This window comes from Bombina bombina, chromosome 9 (genome assembly GCF_027579735.1).
Source record: "Bombina bombina isolate aBomBom1 chromosome 9, aBomBom1.pri, whole genome shotgun sequence".
Lineage (NCBI taxonomy): Eukaryota > Metazoa > Chordata > Amphibia > Anura > Bombinatoridae > Bombina > Bombina bombina.
In genome coordinates this window covers 209,412,060-209,432,109 of record NC_069507.1, presented here as the reverse complement: position 1 = coordinate 209,432,109, position 20,050 = coordinate 209,412,060, and the positions used below count along the sequence as shown (strand labels likewise).

Sequence of the window (20,050 nt, the reverse complement as noted above, 5' to 3'; positions counted from 1 at the left end):
TGAGCAACTTAAAATATGGTATCCTTGGCTACAGTCGCCCTCATCCACCTAACTGTTCAAAAGTTTCACATATTCTGCACCAAAACACAAAATGGAGTGACGTCTAAACACAGACATCTCTAGCCTGCTTTCCATGAATGTCTACCTCCGTTATAGGGAATCTTAAAAAGTGGATCATCAGGACCAGTTATTGCTCTTACTTCCTAAACATTTGAAGGCAACATGTATGACTACGCACTCCATCTGTGTACTTATTGCTACTAACAAGTTGCTTCTCATTTGCTGGAATCTGTTTTTACCCGAACCCAAAAGGGGTTTGAAAAAAAGAGCCTGTGGCCAAGACACGATTACAGACGATAGATGTTTTAAAGGAGGCCGGAAACAATCGCCTGGGGTTCCTGATATACTTCAGGAAAGTTTTCCTCTGTGAAAAGAATAATTGGGCTAAATAACCTACTTCTAAGGTGGTAACCAGGCCATAGAACAAGTCACTGAGTTGTTCATTCCTGGCAGCTTGCTTCTCTTTCAGTATGTAGATGTTTCAGATGAGAAGGAAATGGCATTCTCTGGTACAATACTGCCCTTCTAGTAACATTTCTTCAGGAAGATTTGTTGAAACTGATGCATCTGCCATCTTTCCAATAGAACTACATGGTTTGTAGATGTCAAGTTTCTAAACATCCTTATCCAGGTTCTTGTCATGAGAAACTTGTACTGCAGTAGGCTGGTCAGATAGGATGCTATAATCTGAATCTCCTATAACTGGAGACTGCCTTTTCTGATACTGGACCCCCCAAGTAAGGTAACGGTCTTCTTGGGTACAATCAACTGTTTTATAAGCAACCAAGTGACTAAATAATTTATATTAATTGCTGGGTCTATACATAAGCTTGTTAATTGGCCAGAAGCAGAATATCATTTAGGTATTTGAGAACAAAAATCCCTCCAAAATCCCTTTTTTGGATTCCTGCAATGACTTGTAGATTGTCCTTGTTGCAGAAAGAGCAAATCCCATGTGCTGCATTTAGCTCTTATACACTGAAACATGGTAGGTAGCAATGATAAGATAAACAGAAACCAGACGTGCATACATAGATTGGATTATTGACTTCAAGAACCAAGAAACTTAAAAAACTTTTTTATTACCCAATTATTTTATGAGAGAGAGCAGGTCTAAAACTAATCTTTTTTTAAACAAAAGAGAAACCCCCTTCTGTGCTGCAACAATAGAATATATCCTCTTTAACCCTGTCAATGTATGTATTGGAAGTTTACATGTGCCTATTTTTAGTTTTAGTTGGTAAATTCTTAAAATTATGTCTAATGACGTCTACTATACATTGTTCTGTAATTAACTGTACCTATACACACCAGATAATCATGCTACACAACATCCGGGCATTCACACCATCAGTGCGATTTACAATGTGGTGATGAAGGCTTGAACGTACAGAAGCCTGTAACTTTTACTTGCACACACAGTTTTTCAACAATAAAATATTTCTTTAGAAACTTCTGCTGGAAGCTGACTTTTTAGATTTAAAATTGGAATTAGATTATGCAGTTTTCTAAAACAGACAGCTTAAATGGCAATCTAAGCAGATTTACAATAGAAATGGAATCTGCTTCTCAATGTTGAAGCCATAGGGCATATCTTCATATCTTATAGGATTTGTAGCCACCAAATTCTTGGCATTCGGCTTCAATAATTGATGCATAGCATCGAGCCAAAAGGACGTAACCCGACACTTGAAATAGAACAAAGCTTGGCACATCTTACAGATTAGAAGAAATGGTACTTTCAAATGCAGTAATCTACTGCTCAGTAGCTTTAGTAACTGAACAAAAAGACAGAAATGGATGAAAAATAGTGAGATAGCACCTTTTTATAAAAAAAAAAAATGCAGCATTAATGGCAAATTTGGTAATATTAATATGTGCATGCACAACATTCAAGTCTCTAATAGTTTTTAGAATAGCAGATGGATTAAAAGAAAGGTGTATCAAAATCCAAGGATTCACAGTCTGATCTAAAATCTTCATTATGAAAAACAGGACAAGGTTAGTCTCAAAATTCCCATCAGCATGCAAGTCTGAGCAAAATGTCCCCCAAAAAGATGTCAAATACTTCTAGTGCTTAGATGTTATCATCTCAAGCAGGATTATTACAAAGTACACAATTATTTTGCAAAACATTAGTGATCATGGGCTCAGGCAGCATGCTGGGTGAGTGACTGTGATGCACCACCATGTAAAACTACAAAGTGACCCTTGGGAAGATGGTAGTGCCCATAAGGGAATACAAAGGTGAGAAAACTAGTACGTGCAAACCTTCTAGAGGGAACAGCTGGTTCTAGAATAAAGAATGCAAGGACCAAGCAAACGTTTCTAGTATCTGTAAGCAACAACCCACTAGGAAAACCTTCATCGTGTCTGGTAGATAGGTAAACTTAACAATCCTGCCCATTCTGTAATAGAGACCTACAATGTAGGAAGCCTGTGAGAGAATCTATCTTTAAAAGGTAGTAAAAGTGGTGAGTGGTGCTCATTCTCCCCTTAGATTCAGGGTCAAACCTGTAAGTATTTTCTAGGAAAGCCAAGATACAATTTTCTGACTACATAAAGGATTACCTTCATCACTTTACAATGCAAACTATATAAAAAAAAAAAAATTTGTCTGCTATCTAGCTATATGTAACCAAGTTCAATATGTGGAAAATAAAAACATTGAAATCTACAGCATATTTTATTTAGACGAGACAACCAGTAATGAGCATGCTATGCGCTTCCAATGATTAACTGATTTAATAGTAGGTAAATTAGCCTAATAACACTTGCATGATGAGCTGAGAATACCAACTACTAGCACCTAATTACTCATAGTTCAAACTATGGAAGAGGAAAATATGCTAAAGTAAAATACAATCTTAAGCCATTAAAAAACAATGTAAGAACTTACCTGATAAATTAATTTCTTTCATAATGGCAAGAGTCCATGAGCTAGTGACATATGGGATATACATTCCTACCAGGAGGGTGCAAAGTTTCCCAAACCTCAAAATGCCTATAAATACAACTCCCACCACACACATACTTCAGTTTTAAAGTATAGCCAAGTAGTGAGGTGTAAAAAGGAGTAAAAGCCCCCACCCCCACATATATAAAAAATGAGGAACTGGAAAAAATAATGTGCTTTTACACAAAATAAAAAATCATAACCACCAAAAAATAGGGTGGGTCTCGGACTCTTGCCACTATGAAAGAAAATAATTTATCAGGTAAGTTCTTACATAAATTAGGTTCTCTTTCATGTAAGTGGCAAGAGTCCATGAGCTAGTGACGTATGAGATACAATACCCAAGATGTGAAAATCCACTAGAGAGGGAGGGATAAAATAACAGCTACTTCCGCTGAAAAAATTAAATCCAAATAATAAGTTTTCTTATATTTCAAAAAACTCAAATCATAGGCAAAAAGGAATCAAACCGAGACAGCTGCCTGAAGAACTTTTCTACCAAAGACTGCTTCTGAAGAAGCAATTACATCAAAATAGTAAAATTTAGTAAATGTATGCAAAGAAGACCAAGTTGCTACTTTGCAAATCTGATCAACTGTAGCTCCATTCTTAAAAATTTAAATTAAGTCCGTAAAACCGCTTTATCGTGATGAAATATCAGTTAAGAAAACTCACAAGAGAGCCAACTCAAACGCTTCTAGCAGAAGAGATAGCCAAAAGAAATAACACTTTCCAAGAAAGTAGTTTCATATCCAAAGAATGCCTAGGCTCAAAAGGAGGAGGAGAAATAGACTTAATAACAAGTTTGATACGAACCAAAGCCTGAACAAAACAGTGAATATCAGGAAGCTTAATCTTTTTAGAGCAGAGATTTGTCCCTTCAAAGTATTTGCAGACAAACCCTTATCCAAACCATCCTGAAGAAAGCTGAGGAATTCTAAAAAAATGCCAAGAAAAATTATGAAAGGAGTACCATGACATTTTTTTTTTCCAAACCAGATAATAAATCTTCCTCAAAACAGACTTACGAGCCTGTAACAGTGTCAATTATTGAGTCAGAGAAACCTCTACGACTAAGAACTAAGGGTTCAATTTACATACCTTCAAATTTAGAGATTTGAGATCATGATGAAAAAACAGCCCTTGAGACAGAAGGTCTGGCCTTAAAGGAAGCGGCCAAGTCTGGCAACTGGACATCAGGACAAGATCTGCATACCAAAATCTGTGAGGCCATGCAGGTGCTATCAAACACATGAGATTGTTCCAATATGATCTTGGAGATCACCATTGGGAGAAGAACTAAAGGTGGAAAAATGTAAGCAGGTTGGTAAAACCAAGGAACTGCCAAAGCATCCACCATCTCTGCCTGAGGATCCTTGGATCTGGAAAGATATCTGGAAGTTTCTTGTTCAAACGAGAGGCCATCAGATCTATTTCTGGAAGACCCCACATCTGAACAATTTGATGAAACACATCCAGATAGAGAGACCACTCCCCTAGATGCAAAGTCTGACGACTTAGATAATCCGCTTCCCAATTGTCTACACCTGGAATATGATTTGCAGAATTTAGACAAGAATTGGACTCTACCCAAGAAAGTATTTGAGATACTTCCTTCATTGCTAAGGAACTGCAAGTCCCTCCCTGATGATTGACATATGCCACAGTTGTGATATTGTCTGTCTGAAATCGAATTAAAAGTTCTCTATTTAGAGGCCAAGCCTGAAGAGCTCTGAAGATAGCACAGAGTTCTAAAATGTTGATTGGTAACTTCGCCTTTTGAGGTTTCCAAACCCCTTGTGCTGTCAGAGGCAGGCAGCTCCCCAATCTGAAAGACTTGCACCTGTTGAGATCAGTCCAGGAAGGGCAAACAAAAGAGGCACCTTGAATAATTCGATGATGGTCTAACCACCAAGACAGAGAGTTGAATGTTGGTATTTAAGTTTATCAACTGTGATACCCGAGTATAATCCCGGCATTGATTCAGCATGCAAAGATGCAGAGGTCTCATATCAAAACGAGCAAAGGGGATCGCGTCCGATGCTGCAGTCATATGACCTAAAACTTCCATGCACATAGTCACTGAAGGGAATGATCGAGACTGAAGGTTTAGACAAGCTAAAACCAATTTAATTCGCCTCTTGTCTGTTAAAGACAGTCATGGACACTGAATCTATTCTGGAAACCTAAAAAGGTGACCTTTGTTTGAGGAATCAAGAAACTTTTGTAAATTGATCCTCCAACCATGCCTTTGAAGAAATGACACTAGTTGTATCGTGTGAGATTCTGCTAAATGAAAATAGTAAGTTAGTACCAATATATCGTCCAAATAAGGAAACACCACAATACCCTTCTCTTTGAATACAGATAGAAGGGTACCGAGAACCTTTAAAAAGATTCTTGGAGCTGTCGCTAGGCTAAATGGAAGAGCGACAAACTGGTTATGCTCGTCTAGAAAAGAGAATCTCAGAAACCGATAGTGGTCTAGATGAATTGGAAAATGAAGAAAAGCATCCTGTAAGTCTATTGTGGACATAAAATGCCCTTGCTGAACAAAAGGCAGAGGAGTCCTTATAGTCACCATCTTGAAAGTTGGGACTCTTACAAAACGATTTAAGTTTCAGATCCAGAATTAGTCTGAAAGAATTCTCTTTCTTTGGAACAATGAATAGATTTGAATAAAACCCCAAACCCTGTTCCTGTAGAGGAACCGGAACAGTCCTGAAAGCTCTAGTTCCGAAACACATTTCAGAAAAGCCTAAGCTTTCACAGCATTTGTTGGAATATGAGAAAGAATCTTCTCACAGGAGGCCTTATTCTGAATCCTATTTGATACCCTAGAGACACAATATTCTGAATCCACCGATTCTTAACAGAACCTGACCAAATTTCCTGAAACAATTTCAATCTACCCCCCACCAGCTGAATTGGATTGAGGGCCGCACCTTCATGCAGTCTTGGGGGCTGGATTTGGTCTTTTATAAGGCTTGGTTTTATTCCAATTTGAGGATGGTTTCCAATTGGAACCAGAGGCCTTAGGGTAAGGAGTAAAGAGAATAAAAACAAGAGAATGAAACAAATTAGATAACAAAAGTAAATTAGAAAGTCATTTAAAATTGTATTTTCTATCTGAATCATGAAAAAAAATGGGTTTCATGTCCCTTTAACATCAGGAAATGACGCAGCTCTACGCCTAAACGCGCGTCAAAGACGCAGGAAATTACAAAACTTACGTCACCTTAGATGCACTTGCGTGCCAAAAAATTCTGCGCCAAGAATGACGCCATAAAAAACTGCATTTTGCTTCCCCGCGAGCCTAGTTTGCCCGCAAAAAATTGGAAAAAGCCAAATTGAAAAAAATCTGAAACCCCAGGTAAGAGAAAAATAAAAAAAACATAATTTATGCTTACCTGATAAATTCCTTTCTTCTGTTGTGTGATCAGTCCACGGGTCATCATTACTTCTGGGATATAACTCCTCCCCAACAGGAAATGCAAGAGGATTCACCCAGCAGAGCTGCATATAGCTCCTCCCCTCTACGTCAGTCCCAGTCATTCGACCAAGAATCAACGAGAAAGGAGTAACCAAGGGTGAAGTGGTGACTGGAGTATAATTTAAAAGATATTTACCTGCCTTAAAACAGGGCGGGCCGTGGACTGATCACACAACAGAAGAAAGGAATTTATCAGGTAAGCATAAATTATGTTTTCTTCTGTTATGTGTGATCAGTCCACGGGTCATCATTACTTCTGGGATACCAATACCAAAGCAAAAGTACACGGATGACGGGAGGGATAGGCAGGCTCATTATACAGAAGGAACCACTGCCTGAAGAACCTTTCTCCCAAAAATAGCCTCCGAAGAAGCAAAAGTGTCAAATTTGTAAAATTTGGAAAAAGTATGAAGCGAAGACCAAGTTGCAGCCTTGCAAATCTGTTCAACAGAGGCCTCATTCTTAAAGGCCCAAGTGGAAGCCACAGCTCTAGTGGAGTGAGCTGTAATTCTTTCAGGAGGCTGCTGTCCAGCAGTCTCATAGGCTAAACGTATTATGCTACGAAGCCAAAAAGAGAGAGAGGTAGCAGAAGCTTTTTGACCTCTCCTCTGTCCAGAGTAAACGACAAACAAGGAAGAAGTTTGGCGAAAATCTTTAGTTGCCTGCAAGTAGAATTTGAGGGCACGAACTACATCCAGATTGTGTAAAAGACGTTCCTTCTTTGAAGAAGGATTTGGACACAAGGATGGGACAACAATCTCTTGATTGATGTTCCTGTTAGTGACTACCTTAGGTAAGAACCCAGGTTTAGTACGCAGAACTACCTTGTCTGAGTGAAAAATCAGATAAGGGGAATCACAATGTAAGGCTGATAACTCAGAGACTCTTCGAGCCGAGGAAATAGCCATTAAAAACAGAACTTTCCAAGATAACATTTTTATATCAATGGAATGAAGGGGTTCAAACGGAACACCCTGTAAAACGTTAAGAACTAAGTTTAAACTCCATGGTGGAGCAACAGCTTTAAACACAGGCTTGATCCTAGCTAAAGCCTGACAAAAGGACTGGACGTCTGGATTTTCTGACAGACGTCTGTGTAACAAGATGGACAGAGCTGAAATCTGTCCCTTTAATGAACTAGCTGATAAACCCTTTTCTAAACCTTCTTGTAGAAAAGACAATATCCTAGCGATCCTAACCTTACTCCAGGAGTAACCTTTGGATTCGCACCAGTATAGGTATTTCCGCCATATTTTATGGTAAATCCTTCTGGTAACAGGCTTCCTAGCCTGAATCAAGGTATCAATAACCGACTCAGAAAAACCACGTTTTGATAAAATCAAGCGTTCAATTTCCAAGCAGTCAGCTTCAGAGAAGTTAGATTTTGATGTTTGAATGGACCCTGTATCAGAAGGTCCTGTCTTAGAGGTAGAGACCAAGGCGGACAGGATGACATGTCCACTAGATCTGCATACCAAGTCCTGCGTGGCCAAGCAGGTGCTATTAGAATTACTGATGCTCTCTCCTGTTTGATTTTGGCAATCAATCGAGGAAGCAGCGGGAAGGGTGGAAACACATAAGCCATCCTGAAGTTCCAAGGTGCTGTCAAAGCATCTATCAGAACTGCTCCTGGATCCCTGGATCTGGACCCGTAGCGAGGAAGTTTGGCGTTCTGGCGAGACGCCATGAGATCTATCTCTGGTTTGCCCCAACGTCGAAGTATTTGGGCAAAGACCTCCGGATGAAGTTCCCACTCCCCCGGATGAAAAGTCTGGCGACTCAAGAAATCCGCCTCCCAGTTCTCCACTCCCGGGATGTGGATTGCTGACAGGTGGCAAGAGTGAGACTCTGCCCAGCGAATTATCTTTGATACTTCCATCATTGCTAGGGAGCTTCTTGTCCCTCCCTGATGGTTGATGTAAGCTACAGTCGTGATGTTGTCCGACTGAAACCTGATGAACCCCCGAGTTGTTAACTGGGGCCAAGCCAGAAGGGCATTGAGAACTGCTCTCAATTCCAGAATGTTTATTGGTAGGAGACTCTCCTCCTGATTCCATAGTCCCTGAGCCTTCAGAGAATTCCAGACAGCGCCCCAACCTAGTAGGCTGGCGTCTGTTGTTACAATTGTCCAGTCTGGCCTGCTGAATGGCATCCCCCTGGACAGGTGTGGCCGATAAAGCCACCATAGAAGAGAATTTCTGGTCTCTTGATTCAGATTCAGAGTAGGGGACAAATCTGAGTAATCCCCATTCCACTGACTTAGCATGCATAATTGCAGCGGTCTGAGGTGTAGGCGTGCAAAAGGTACTATGTCCATTGCCGCTACCATTAAGCCGATCACCTCCATGCATTGAGCTACTGACGGGTGTTGAATGGAATGAAGGACGCGGCATGCATTTTGAAGTTTTGTTAACCTGTCTTCTGTCAGGTAAATCTTCATTTCTACAGAATCTATAAGAGTCCCCAAGAATGGAACTCTTGTGAGAGGAAAGAGAGAACTCTTCTTTTCGTTCACTTTCCATCCATGCGACCTTAGAAATGCCAGAACTAACTCTGTATGAGACTTGGCAGTTTGAAAGCTTGAAGCTTGAATTAGAATGTCGTCTAGGTACGGAGCTACCGAAATCCCTCGCGGTCTTAGTACCGCTAGAAGGGCACCCAGAACCTTTGTGAAGATTCTTGGAGCCGTAGCCAATCCGAATGGAAGAGCTACAAACTGGTAGTGCCTGTCTAAGAAGGCAAACCTTAGATACCGGTGATGATCTTTGTGGATCGGTATGTGAAGGTAAGCATCCTTTAAATCCACTGTGGTCATGTACTGACCCTCTTGGATCATGGGTAAGATTGTCCGAATAGTTTCCATTTTGAACGATGGAACTCTTAGGAATTTGTTTAGAGTCTTTAAATCTAAGATTGGCCTGAAAGTTCCCTCTTTTTTGGGAACCACAAACAGGTTTGAGTAGAACCCTTGTCCTTGTTCCGACCACGGAACCGGATGGATCACTCCCATTGTTAACAGATCTTGTACGCAGCGTAGAAACGCTTCTTTCTTTATCTGGTTTGTTGACAAACTTGACAGATGAAATCTCCCTCTTGGGGGAGATAATTTGAAGTCTAGAAGGTATCCCTGAGATATGATCTCTAGTGCCCAGGGATCCTGAACATCTCTTGCCCAGGCCTGGGCGAAGAGAGAGAGTCTGCCCCCTACTAGATCCGGTCCCGGATCGGGGGCTCTCGGTTCATGCTGTCTTTGGGGCAGCAGCAGGTTTCCTGGCCTGCTTGTTTTTGTTCCAGGACTGGTTAGGCTTCCAGCCTTGCCTGTAACGAGCAACAGCTCCTTCCTGTTTTGGTGCAGTGGAGGTTGATGCTGCTCCTGTCTTGAAATTCCGAAAGGGACGAAAATTAGACTGTCTAGCCTTAGCTTTGGCCTTGTCTTGAGGTAGGGCGTGGCCCTTACCTCCCGTAATGTCAGCGATAATTTCTTTCAAACCGGGCCCGAATAAGGACTGCCCCTTGAAAGGTATATTAAGTAATTTGGACTTAGAAGTAACATCAGCTGACCAGGATTTTAGCCACAGTGCCCTGCGTGCCTGTATGGCGAATCCTGAGTTCTTAGCCGTAAGTTTGGTTAAATGTACTACGGCCTCCGAAATGAAAGAATTAGCTAGTTTAAGGACTCTAAGCCTGTCCGTAATGTCGTCTAGCGTAGAGGAACTAAGGTTCTCTTCAAGCGACTCAATCCAAAATGCTGCCGCAGCCGTAATCGGCGCGATACATGCAAGGGGTTGTAATATAAAACCTTGTTGAACAAACATTTTCTTAAGGTAACCCTCTAATTTTTTATCCATTGGATCTGAGAAAGCACAGCTATCCTCCACCGGGATAGTGGTACGCTTAGCTAAAGTAGAAACTGCTCCCTCCACCTTGGGGACCGTTTGCCATAAGTCCCGAGTGGTGGCGTCTATTGGAAACATCTTTCTAAATATTGGAGGGGGTGAGAACGGCACACCGGGTCTATCCCACTCCTTAGTAACAATTTCAGTTAGTCTCTTAGGTATAGGAAAAACGTCAGTACTCGCCGGTACCGCAAAGTATTTATCCAACCTACACAGTTTCTCTGGTATTGCAACGGTGTTACAATCGTTGAGAGCTGCTAAGACCTCCCCTAGTAGTACACGGAGGTTCTCCAATTTAAATTTAAAATTTGAAATATCTGAGTCCAATCTGTTTGGATCAGAACCGTCACCCACAGAATGAAGCTCTCCGTCCTCATGCTCTGCGAGCTGTGACGCAGTATCAGACATGGCCCTAGCATTGTCAGCGCACTCTGTTCTCACCCCAGAGTGATCACGCTTGCCTCTTAGTTCTGGTAATTTAGACAAAACTTCAGTCATAACAGTAGCCATATCTTGTAATGTTATCTGTAATGGCCGCCCAGATGTACTAGGCGCCAAAATATCACGCACCTCCCGGGCGGGAGATGCAGGTACTGTCGCGTGAGGCGAGTTAGTCGGCATAACTCTCCCCTCGCTGTTTGGTGAAATTTGTTCACATTGTACAGATTGACTTTTATTTAAAGTAGCATCAATACAGTTAGTACATAAATTTCTATTGGGCTCCACCTTGGCATTGGAACAAATGACACAGATATCTTCCTCTGAGTCAGACATGTTTAACACACTAGCAAAAAAACTTACAACTTGGTTATAATCTTTTTTAGCAAAAAAACGCACTGTGCCTCAAAGAGGTACTAACGATTAAATGACAGTTGAAATAATGAACTGAAAAACAGTTATAGCATCAAACTTTAAAACAACACAACTTTTAGCAAAGGTTTGTTCCCATTAGTAAAAAACAACACTAATTAAATTTGTACATAAGAAAACAAAACAACGTTTTTTTTATTCACAGTCACTATAAGAATTCTCACAGCTCTGCTGAGAGAATTTACCTCCCTTCAAAGAAGTTTGAAGACCCCTGAGATCTGTCAGAGATGAACCGGATCATGCAGGAAATATAAAAGTAGCTGACTGGAATTTTTTGATGCGTAGCAAAGAGCGCCAAAAACGGCCCCTCCCTCTCCCACACAGCAGTGAAGAGAAACGAAACTGTCACAATTAAAGCAAAAAACTGCCAAGTGGAAAATAATGCCCAAATATTTATTCACACAGTACCTCAGCAATGTAAACGATTCTACATTCCAGCAAAAACGTTTAACATGAGAATAGTTATTAAAAGGATTAGTGACCTTTAACACAGTAGTTCCGGTGAAATACCATCCCCAGAATACTGAAGTGTATACATACATGTCATTTTAACGGTATGGCAGGCTTTTCTCATCAATTCCATTCAGAAAATAAAAACTGCCACATACCTCAATGCAGATTCATCTGCCCGCTGTCCCCTGATCTGAAGCCTTTACCTCCCTCAGATGGTCGAGAACAGCAATATGATCTTAACGACTCCGGTTAAAATCATAGTAAAAAATCTCTGTCAGATTCTTCCTCAAACTCTGCCAGAGAAGTAATAACACGCTCCGGTGCTATTTTAAAATAACAAACTTTTGATTGAAGTCATAAAAACTAAGTATAATCACCATAGTCCTCTCACACATCCTATCTAGTCGTTGGGTGCAAGAGAATGACTGGGACTGACGTAGAGGGGAGGAGCTATATGCAGCTCTGCTGGGTGAATCCTCTTGCATTTCCTGTTGGGGAGGAGTTATATCCCAGAAGTAATGATGACCCGTGGACTGATCACACATAACAGAAGAAATAATCTTCCCAAATATAAATTCAATACTGAAACTGATAGTCTGCAGAAAAGGGAAATATACATAGACCTGACTCTTGGCAAATATAAGCAAATACATATATTTAAAACTTTATAAATAAAAAAGTGCCAAACATAGCTAAGAGTGTCTTAAAATAATAATACATACTTACCGGAAGACACCCATCCACATTGCTGATGTTTTTCAGTACTGGTTTAGCTGTCTGCTGAGGTAATGGTATAGGAGTATAACGTCGACCTTAAAAGGGAGGTAAGGAATGAATCCCTACGACCGATTACAGAGAGCCTTTGAAAGGATTTCCCATGGGTGAAACCACTTAATCAACAGGCAATACTCCCTTCACATCCCTCTGACAAACACTGTACTCCTTGAGGAATTGGGCTTCAAAATGCTTAGAAGCGCCTTTCACATTAGAAAATCAAGCACATCTTGCTTTACCACCTCCACAGGGAGGCAAAGTTTGTAAAACTGAAGTATGTGTATGGTGGGAGGTGTATTTATATGCATTGTGAGGTTTGGGAAACTTTGCACCCTCCTGGTAGGAATGTATATCCCATACATCACTAGCTCATGGACTCTTGCCACTTACATAAAAGAAAAATGTAAATTAAAATAAGCTTTAAGAAATTAATACCTGATATGTTTCTACTGGTCTATTTTCCATATTGAGATCCCATACTTTTACAGATAGGTAGTCTCTTGTCATCATGTAGCGACCACTATGACTGAACTTGACATCAGATATTGAGGAGATGATTTCTGAGAAAAATGACCTACTGCTCGGATCTTCAGGTTCTTCAAAAACTGGAAAAAACACAGATAAAGCTTTAAATTTTGAACTCCAGAAACGGACAAAGAAATAACCTAGAAAACATGAGATACTATGGAAGATGCCTCCTAGTATACAATCTATTTGATTTCTTTTAATGCTTTTTGAATTAAGTACCCAGCTACAGTATATCTTATACACAGTGTTTTCAAATAACTACGATAATCATACAATCTGCAGCCATGGATGTTTGTGCCAAAGAAATAACCTAAACTATAATCATTAGAACTGATTATGCCTTCTGTTTACTTATAATTTGTTGAAAGGACATTTCCATAAAAGTGTGTGACATAGCGCAGTGACACCAATAAAATTTTATATGTAGGACCAGTTACAAAAGTCGTGAGATTTGCTGCAGGCCACATTACATAATACTCACACTTCTACTTGATATAACAAAATTTATGCTTTCTTACGGCATGGAGAGTCCACGATTTCATTCCAATTACTAGTGGGAATTAAACTACAGGCCCGCAGGAGGTCCTCCTGGTTGCCAGGAGTTGAATATCCCACTAGTAATTGGAATGACGTTGTGGACTCTCCATGTCATAGGAAAGAAATAAACCTGGTTTAAAACCGATTTTATTTTTTGAAATCATCAACATCTATATTTTATCTTAAAGGGACACTGAACCCAATTTTTTTCTTTCATGATTCAGATAGAGCATGAAATTTTAAGCAACTTTCTAATTTACTCCTATTATCAATTTCTTTGTTCTCTTGCTATCTTTATTTTAAAAGACGGAATGTAAACCTTAGCAGCCAGCACATTTTAGGTTCAGCACCATGGATAGTAATTGCTTATTGGAGGCTTACATTTACCCATCAATAAAGCAAGCATAACCCAGGTTCTCAACCAAAAATGGGCCGACTCTTATGCATCACATTCCTTTTTTTTTTAAATAAAGATAGCAAGAGTACGAAGAAAAATTGATAATAGGAGTAAATTAGAAAGTTGCTTAAAATTGCATGCTCTATCTGAATCATGAAAGAAAAATTGGGGTTTAGTGTCCCTTTAACCTAAATACGTACTGAACTAAACAGATGAGCAAACAAACAACTTGGTACAAACTTATTTGCTAAAGTCTTAGAACTACTACAATACTACCAACACTACTACTGAAATGAACAGTAAAAGCACAGTACATTAAAAATCGTGTATGCACTATATGAATCTAATTTTGCAACAACTTTCAGATTTACTACCATTATGAAATTTGATTTGCTTTATTCTTTTGTACTCTTTGTTGAACAGTCAGCCAAGTACACGAGGCATGCAAATGCAGCCACCAATCATCTAACGCCCTGCAGTGCTGCTCCACAGCCTATCTAGTTACACTCAACAAATGTTTCCAAAAAAACAAAGTAAATTTAAAGAAGTTTCCAAATTATTAATTATGCTCTATTTGAACCAGGGAAGTTTATTTTTTACTTTACTTTCACTTTAATATTATACAAGTTACTTTGCACATTAATATATTTCTTAAATAGTTTCACATGCAAAATGAAAAAAAGATTTTGCTTACATTTTGAATGCCTATCACAGAGCGCAGAATCGCGCATGTCACAGAGCCTAATAGTTCCTTTGCTACTGCTGTACACAAACACATTACATTGATGAGGATGGAATTCGGCAGCTGTGATAACTTCAGTCAATTCTTCCATGTTAGCAGGCTTAATATCTACAATGTCTAAAACAATATTGTTAAGGCAATAAACCTTCAGTAAATAAAATCACAAATAACGCTGGTGTGCTAAAAACAGACAAAGTCAATGTGAAACCCCTAATAAAGAGTGAAATGCATATTTCCTACTCTTCGAATGTCTTAAGAAATATGGCTGTACATAAAGGGAATATATACACCGGATTCATTTTTTCTTAATCTCAAAACATACAAACACAAAAACAGATGCATTTGAAAGACCACTTATGTACGTTTTTTTTTTGCCATGAAAACCTCCGAAGTTAAAGCTGTTTAACTTTATTTTGAAACAGGGCACACATGCACAAAAGTCATTCATAAGGACAGAAATTATGAGAATTATTTGAGAGAATAGCTCTCTATAGATCACAACTGAATCTCCTTTATAAGGAGGTCTTGACTATCACTTGATCATTCCAGCTTGATGCTTCCTCCACTAGTTAGTATGAGGTTTTGGTGTACATTTTTTTTTTTTTTAAAGAACAATGGGTTTTAAAAGTTGACGTCCTATTAGTACAATTCTTGTTCATTATTTTCCATATAAGTAGACACATTAACAGTGACAAATTCAAGAAACTTCTGACAGCACTCACAGGTGTGCAGGGAGCGTATAAAAAGGAGTTGCCAATTCCATTCAAGCACAAAAAAAAAAAAAAAAAAATTAAATACAGCCTGCTATAAGTTAAAAGTACCTTTATTGTTAAATATACATCAGGATTCTTTTTTTTTTTGGACCCCGATATATATCTTTCAAATAATGGTCCTTTTAACATACAGCAGACTGGATTTTTTTTTTTTTTATAAATAAAAAGAGAGAAGCACTCAACCTGGGAACGAACAATAGCATAATAGCTTGTTCCATGGCTAGTTACCACCCAAGGAGCAGCCACTTTTTGCTCAAAATGTGTCTTTCACAGAAAAGAACTTTCCTGAAGCATATCAGTCTGATCCTGACTTCACAGTACAGTCCAGGGAGGGAGACTTCCCTAAGTGTCATAATTTGCATAAATAAAAAAAGAGAAGCGCTCAACCTGAAAACGAACAATAGCATAAGCGCTAGTTCTATGGCTAGTTACCATTCAAGAAGAAGTCTCCCTAAGTGTGATGCGGGAATCCAGATGCAGACCCGTTCAGTGTGCCTAGCGGGATATGGCTGCACCTCACTGACAAGGCCCACACTAGGCCGAAACGTACGTCTAGGGCTTTGCCGTTTCTCTCACTCAGAGAGGGATTGCCTGGTATTTCGGGGCTGGACTGTACTGTGAAGTCAGGATCAGACTGATATGCTACAGGAAAGTTCATCTCTGTGAAAGGCACATGTTGAGCAAAAAGAGGCTGCTTCTAGGGTGGTAACTAGCCATAGAACAAGCTATTATGCTATTGTTCTTTCCCAGGTTGAGCGCTTATCTATTTATGGATTTTTTTTTTTTGCACTCCACACTTGCCATGACCCTTTTGCAAGACACCTTCTCCCAGGAAGTGGAGAATAAGACTGAATTCCCTGTTTTATCTTATTGTGAATTAACGAATACCCAGGCATTAAAAAAATGCTTCTATAGCCTTTTCCAGGATTTTACATCTCAAATATTCTCCTGCTAAGTTATTCTAAAATATTTTTTATATCTAATATAGACTTTTATACATTAAAAAAGTAAATATTTTGTTTATTATTATTGCTTAATTCAGTTTTACATTCGATTACTACAAATATCAATCACCAACTTACAACGCAAGAAAAAAAGGATACTAAAACTTCTATCTGTAATTTCTAAATGCCATAAATTAATTCTCAGGTCATCTGCGGAGAGGTATGTTTGATGATCACTATTTACGGAAATGGAGTTTATGTGATATGTATGTGCATTAGCAAATATTCTTCGTGGACTTGCTTCAACCATTAGGTCCATAGGTTTCAAAATTGGCACCTAGAATGAGAAATTTATTTGCAAGCTGATAAAATGTAGGCATGAAAAATTTGTTTATTTCAAAAAACCAATTTGTAGGTACAGAGAATTGTGAAAGAATATAAAATATCAAAATCAAGAAGTCAAACCGCTGATTAAACTGACAATCACTCTAGACCCAATACTTATTCTTTACAACATATGTCATGATACAATCATGTAGAGTAGTTGATACCTGGATTGGCTACCCAGCAGAGGTGGTATTGAGGTCCCAGCATTGCGGGGTTAATGTGAACTGCTTGTTCTTTGTGTGATATCTGTGTTCAGGAATGCTGTGATCTAGGACCCCCCCTCCTTCCCCCTCCTCTTTGAGACTGATACTGTGAGCCAAGGCTGGCTATGTGTGGCTAACTCGTCATAAATTAAAACAAGGGCGGTGTCCTTGACAAGAAAAAGAAAAGGGGAGTTTTAAAACTTTTTACAGAGACTTGGGTAGAACTTCCCTGGGACTCGAGCAACTAACATGGATGGAGGTTCTCCACATATCTAAAGGAATTTGGTAATAAGTTAGAAAACAAAATTTATGCTTACCTGATAAATTCCTTTCTCCTGTAGTGTGGTCAGTCCACGGGTCATCATTACTTCTGGGATATTAACTCCTCCCCAACAGGAAGTGCAAGAGGATTCACCCAGCAGAGCTGCTATATAGCTCCTCCCCTCTACGTCACCTCCAGTCATTCGACCAAGGACCAACGAGAAAGGAGAAGCCAAAGGGTGTAGTGGTGACTGGAGTATAATTCAAATTTTTTTTACCTGCCATAAAAAACAGGGCGGGTCGTGGACTGACCACACTACAGGAGAAAGGAATTTATCAGGTAAGCATAAATTTTGTTTTCTCCTGTTAAGTGTGGTCAGTCCACGGGTCATCATTACTTCTGGGATACCAATACCAAAGCTAAAGTACACAGATGACGGGAGGGACAGGCAGGCTCTTTATACGGAAGGAACCACTGCCTGAAGAACCTTTCTCCCAAAAACAGCCTCCGAAGAAGCAAAAGTATCAAATTTGAAAAATTTGGAAAAAGTATGAAGAGAAGACAAAGTTGCAGCCTTGCAAATCTGTTCAACAGAAGCCTCATTCTTAAAGGCCCAAGTGGAAGCCACAGCTCTAGTAGAATGTGCTGTAATTCTTTCAGGAGGCTGCTGTCCAGCAGTCTCATAGGCTAACCGAATTATGCTACGAAGCCAAAAAGAGAGAGAGGTAGCCGAAGCTTTTTGACCTCTCCTCTGACCAGAATAAACGACAAACAGGGAAGACGTTTGTCGAAAATCCTTAGTTGCCTGTAGATAAAATTTCAGGGCACGGACTACATCTAGATTGTGTAGCAGACGTTCCTTCTTCGAAGAAGGATTAGGACACAAAGATGGAACCACAATCTCTTGATTGATATTCCTGGTAGTGACCACCTTAGGTAGGAACCCAGGTTTAGTACGCAGAACTACCTTGTCTGAATGAAAAATCAGATAAGGAGAATCACAATGTAAAGCGGATAACTCAGAGACTCTTCGAGCCGAGGAAATCGCCATTAAAAATAGAACTTTCCAAGATAACAGCTTGATATCAATGGAATGAAGGGGTTCAAACGGAACACCCTGTAACACATTAAGAACTAAGTTCAAACTCCATGGTGGAGCAACAGTTTTAAACACAGGCTTGATCCTAGCTAAAGCCTGACAAAAAGCTTGAACGTCCGGAACTTCTGACAGACGTTTGTGTAAAAGAATGGACAGAGCTGAAATCTGTCCCTTTAAGGAACTAGCGGATAAACCCTTTTCTAAACCTTCTTGTAGAAAAGACAATATCCTCGGAATCCTAACCTTACTCCATGAGTAACTCTTGGATTCGCACCAATATAAGTATTTGCGCCATATCTTATGGTAAATCTTTCTAGTAACAGGCTTCCTAGCCTGTATTAAGGTATCAATAACTGACTCACAAAAACCACGTTTTGATAAAATCAAGCGTTCAATTTCCAAGCAGTCAGCTTCAGAGAAATTAGATTTTGATGTTTGAAGGGACCCTGGATCAGAAGGTCATGTTTCAGAGGTAGAGACCAAGGTGGACAGGATGACATGTCCACTAGATCTGCATACCAAGTCCTGCGTGGCCATGCAGGCGCTATTAGAATCACTGATGCTCTCTCCTGTTTGATTCTGGCAATCAATCGAGGAAGCATCGGGAAGGGTGGAAACACATAAGCCATCCCGAAGGTCCAAGGTGCTGTCAAAGCATCTATCAGAACCGCTCCCGGATCCCTGGATCTGGACTCGTAACGAGGAAGCTTGGCATTCTATCGAGACGCCATGAGATCCATCTCTGGTTTGCCCCAACGTCGAAGTATTTGGGCAAAGACCTCCGGATGAAGTTCCCACTCCCCCGGATGAAAAGTCTGACGACTTAAGAAATCCGCCTCCCAGTTCTCCACTCCCGGGATGTGGATTGCTGACAGGTGGCAAGAGTGAGACTCTGCCCAGCGAATTATCTTTGATACTTCCATCATTGCTAGGGAGCTTCTTGTCCCTCCCTGATGGTTGATGTAAGCTACAGTCGTGATGTTGTCCGACTGAAACCTGATGAACCCCCGAGTTGTTAACTGGGGCCAAGCCAGAAGGGCATTGAGAACTGCTCTCAATTCCAGAATGTTTATTGGTAGGAGACTCTCCTCCTGATTCCATTGTCCCTGAGCCTTCAGAGAATTCCAGACAGCGCCCCAACCTAGTAGGCTGGCGTCTGTTGTTACAACTGTCCAGTCCGGCCTGCTGAATGGCATCCCCCTGGACAGATGTGGCCGAGAAAGCCACCATAGAAGAGAATTTCTGGTCTCTTGATCCAGATTCAGAGTAGGGGACAAGTCTGAGTAATCCCCATTCCACTGACTTAGCATGCACAATTGCAGCGGTCTGAGATGTAGGCGTGCAAAGGGTACTATGTCCATTGCCGCTACCATTAAGCCGATCACCTCCATGCATTGAGCTACTGACGGGTGTTGAATGGAATGAAGGACACGGCATGCATTTTGAAGCTTTGTTAACCTGTCTTCTGTCAGGTAAATCTTCATTTCTACAGAATCTATAAGAGTCCCCAAGAAGGGAACTCTTGTGAGTGGAAAGAGAGAACTCTTCTTTTCGTTCACCTTCCATCCATGCGACCTTAGAAATGCCAGTACTAACTCTGTATGAGACTTGGCAGTTTGAAAGCTTGAAGCTTGTATCAGAATGTCGTCTAGGTACGGAGCTACCGAAATTCCTCG

The 20,050-nt window shown here is 40.1% G+C and overlaps 1 protein-coding gene across 1 annotated transcript in view; it reads right to left on the bottom strand.

Moving 5' to 3' along the window:
* Positions 1 to 20,050, bottom strand: part of PPP2R2D (protein phosphatase 2 regulatory subunit Bdelta) — a 111,381-nt gene that overhangs the window by 34,820 nt on the left and 56,511 nt on the right. Inside the window, exons 6-8 of the mRNA XM_053692588.1 lie at positions 16,583 to 16,760; positions 14,659 to 14,823; positions 12,938 to 13,107 (exon numbers count right to left, since the gene is read on the bottom strand). Coding sequence (XP_053548563.1) covers positions 12,938 to 13,107; positions 14,659 to 14,823; positions 16,583 to 16,760 — 513 coding nt within the window. The remainder of the gene's footprint in view (positions 1 to 12,937; positions 13,108 to 14,658; positions 14,824 to 16,582; positions 16,761 to 20,050) is intronic.